Source organism: Aplysia californica, unplaced genomic scaffold (genome assembly GCF_000002075.1).
Source record: "Aplysia californica isolate F4 #8 unplaced genomic scaffold, AplCal3.0 scaffold00253, whole genome shotgun sequence".
Taxonomy (NCBI): domain Eukaryota; kingdom Metazoa; phylum Mollusca; class Gastropoda; order Aplysiida; family Aplysiidae; genus Aplysia; species Aplysia californica.
This window is the reverse complement of record NW_004797523.1, coordinates 692261-695606: the sequence shown is the minus strand read 5'-3', so window position 1 is coordinate 695606 and position 3346 is coordinate 692261. Positions and strand designations below refer to the sequence as shown.

The following is a 3346-nucleotide window of genomic DNA, read 5'->3' as shown; positions in this document are numbered from 1 at the left end:
TATATATATATGGATGCAAAGGTTCTGTCACATTAACCTTAAAAGTACAATAGCTCATTTACATTCAATATAACTGAGCAAAATTTGGTACACATAATGTACATTTTCCGTCAACAGGACTTAAAATAAGGAATTGGCCAGTGTCTTCAAATATTCAAGGGAGAACATTTTATTCACTCCGACCCTTGAAAAATCCAAATCAAAGTTTGCTCAGTATTGCGCATGGCCTCTTCCAACTTGATTTACTGCTACAAAACATCTGTTTATTGACTGAATTAATGTCCTTATTATGGTTTTTTGAGGAATCCCCTGTCATTCTTTGTGACGTGCAGCCTTCAGTTCCTGGCGAGCACAGGGTGTGACCTGTTTTGACCTGCCAGTCAAGGCCATAATTCAGATGTTGTGTTAGGGTTAAGGCCTATTAATCTTGCATGCCAGCCAAGAACTTTAATTTGACGAGTTTGGAAAGAGTTTTGACTGATCGTGACAGCTTGGGGCCGGGCGTTGTCCTTTTGGCACATTCTATCATCCGTGCCACGTAGGGTAGGACATTGTAGCGAAGAATTCCGTCACAGTACCGTCGTCCTTTGAGGTTGCTTTGAAAAGTGACAAAATATGTACGATGAAGAGCAGAGATTCCATCCCACACAATCACACTTCAATCGCCGAATCGGTCCATTTGGCGGACAACGACTTTGTGAACTCTCTATCCTCTTCTTTTTAACACCTTTTCTCTTCTATCAATGCGACAAATCGTAGAATAGAACATTATACCAACTTCTCTAGTTCCATCGCCAATGTTGTCGTGCCAAAATTTGGCGATTTCTTCGTTGAAACAGAGTCAAAATGGTTCCACATAATCAAACAGTACATGGTCACATAAATGTCTGATAATGTTGTTTTAAGGCAGTCCGAAATATCTGGCAGTCTCTGCACTTAGTTGGTGCGGATTTTGATATTGGGTATTGACAATAGTTGTCGCCCTTGGTAAGCCACGTCTGTGTCTGTCTTGGACAGTTCCAGTGGTGTAAAAATGTTTGTTTAAGCGTTAGGTGGTTCTTCTGTACACATATACGTGCCTCGCAACAGACAAGATGCCAAAAAGTCAATGCAGTAAGCTATCAACTCACCCCTCTGCTTAAACATCCCAATATCCCCATGAGCACCAAGGCGAAACTCATCAACGCCATTTTCCTACCAACACTCACATATCTGTGCCAGACATGGTCCCTAACAAATGCCCTAGAGAGGAAGCTGGTCACATGCGAGATGAAATGTTTAAGAAGAGCAGCTAACAAGGCAAGAAAAAAATGAAATCATAAGGGATACAGTAGAAGCAACACCGGTCCTACCACACATTAAAAAACAAAAGATCAAGCGGTTCGGACACCTCACACGGATGCCCTCAAACCAGTCTCTCCTACAGGCCAGTCGCATTGCTTCAGACAGACGCCTTATCTCCCCACGACACCTACCGGTACAAGGGGAAGAAAAAAGTAAAAGTAAAGTACAGTAAGCAACAGTAGAAAGGGCAATTCCAGAATGTATCATACGCTTAGCGCATTCACATTCTGTATTTGTCACTTTCGTTATTTTGAAAAGAGGTGAACAAATGACCCAATTTTAAAAAGCCCTGCATAAAGTGTGTTTACACATTGTCTATGTCATTCAAAACAAATTTTAATTGTTGGATGCAATGATGTCATGAGAAAACAATACCAGCACTTTGCCCACGTACAACTTCCGGTTAATGATTTCATTCGTCTCCACATGAACCAAGAGTTTCAGAAGCCTCAAAAGACATAATTTTTCAGATTTATTGCAATTCCTACACTTTAGTGAAATCTTTCGTTGTACAATGTTTAACAACTCAATATATATATATATATATATATATTAAACCTTGTTCATTTGTCTTGCTTTCTATGAAAGATTGAACCATTTATCTTAAGTACATGTCGAGATATTTGCGATTGAATGAGGTTGGGTCGCCTGGTTTCAGCGGTATAATTAGTGAGAAAATGGCCGCCAACGTTTTATTATTTACAAAGCCTCAGAGTCCGTGGAAACTGTCAATTTGAATTTTTAAATGTTTTTTTTTACTTTAATCAACGTTTTTCAACATAATTCACACTGAAATGGGTTTTTTAATGGACATAGAAGGTGTTGAGCTAAAAACACAATTTCAATTTTAAAAATGGTCAAACCAGCGGAAACGTGTAAGTTTCTTTTTTTCATTATTTGGACGAGAGTCTGATTTCAAAACGCTGCCTCACATATGTTTGTACTGCCAAGTATAGTCTATTGGAATTAAGCTCCTGGGATTTGGCATGGCGTATGCAAATGAACAAAACCCTTAAAAATGACCAATTTGTCCATTTTTTATGTTAGATTTTATAAAGATTATAAATAAAATCCGAGTCCCTGCGATTACATACTTCATTTCATAGTGCCCTCTGAGAGCACTGCAGTGGCGGTACCAGAGCCAATGAAGTTATATCTGAGGTGCCAGTAGGCCTACTACTAACTGTGGGCAATGGGTGAGGAGTTTGTGTTGGGAGGCTGCCCACTGTGTCACAGTATGTCATAGGCCCAGTTTGTCTCAGTTATGAGTGAACAAATTTTCAAAAATTGTACCCTCACGATTTTCAGTTTGCGACTGCAGTCTCGACAAGATATTATGATCCTTCTATTTTTGCCATTTGGATTTTTTAACTAACCACACGAAAAATGTCGTAAACAGTTGAATATCGATTGATATACCAGATCGTCCTTGACAACTATTGCACAGGCATCACTTATTTTGATGTCATTATTCTTTTGATTTTATAAATTTTACTAAGTCGGTTATTGTTGTTATTGTTGTTGATGTTGTTGCTGCTGCTGTTGTTGTTGCTGTTGATTTTGTTGTAGCTGCTGTTAAAGTAGTCCGACACCCGTGCAAAATTCAAAATTTAAAAAAAAAGAAGGAAAAACTACTCTCTGCCAGATATATATATATATATATATATATATATATATAAACATATCCCTATCACATCTGTAAAATAGTAAGACTATAAAACACATTCTTACATTTTCCTAAATTTTTTTGTCTTACTTCTGTTGACGTTATACACGTTATATCTGTGTTGTTGTTTTTTCTAAATACGGCTTTTCACTTATGTTCAGATTGAGTCAGAACTTTACCAGAGGAAACAAGCGTTGAGCAGAACTCTCCGGAATTTGTCTCAGGATGACCCGAGCTTGACCACACGTCGTGAGCAGCTCGTGGATAACTCCAGCCTGCTGAGTGACCAGATTGCACGGTGAGAGAATGGAGAGAGGAGGAGGAGGAGGAGGAGGA

The 3346-nt window shown here is 38.8% G+C and overlaps 1 protein-coding gene across 1 annotated transcript in view; it reads left to right on the top strand.

Moving 5' to 3' along the window:
* The window catches only part of LOC101852771, a gene marked incomplete in the record, with an annotated part of 10182 nt that overhangs the window by 2411 nt on the left and 4425 nt on the right, over positions 1–3346 (top strand). Inside the window, 1 exon segment of the mRNA XM_013083754.1 lies at positions 3172–3308. Within this exon segment, the coding sequence (XP_012939208.1) occupies positions 3172–3308 (137 nt within the window).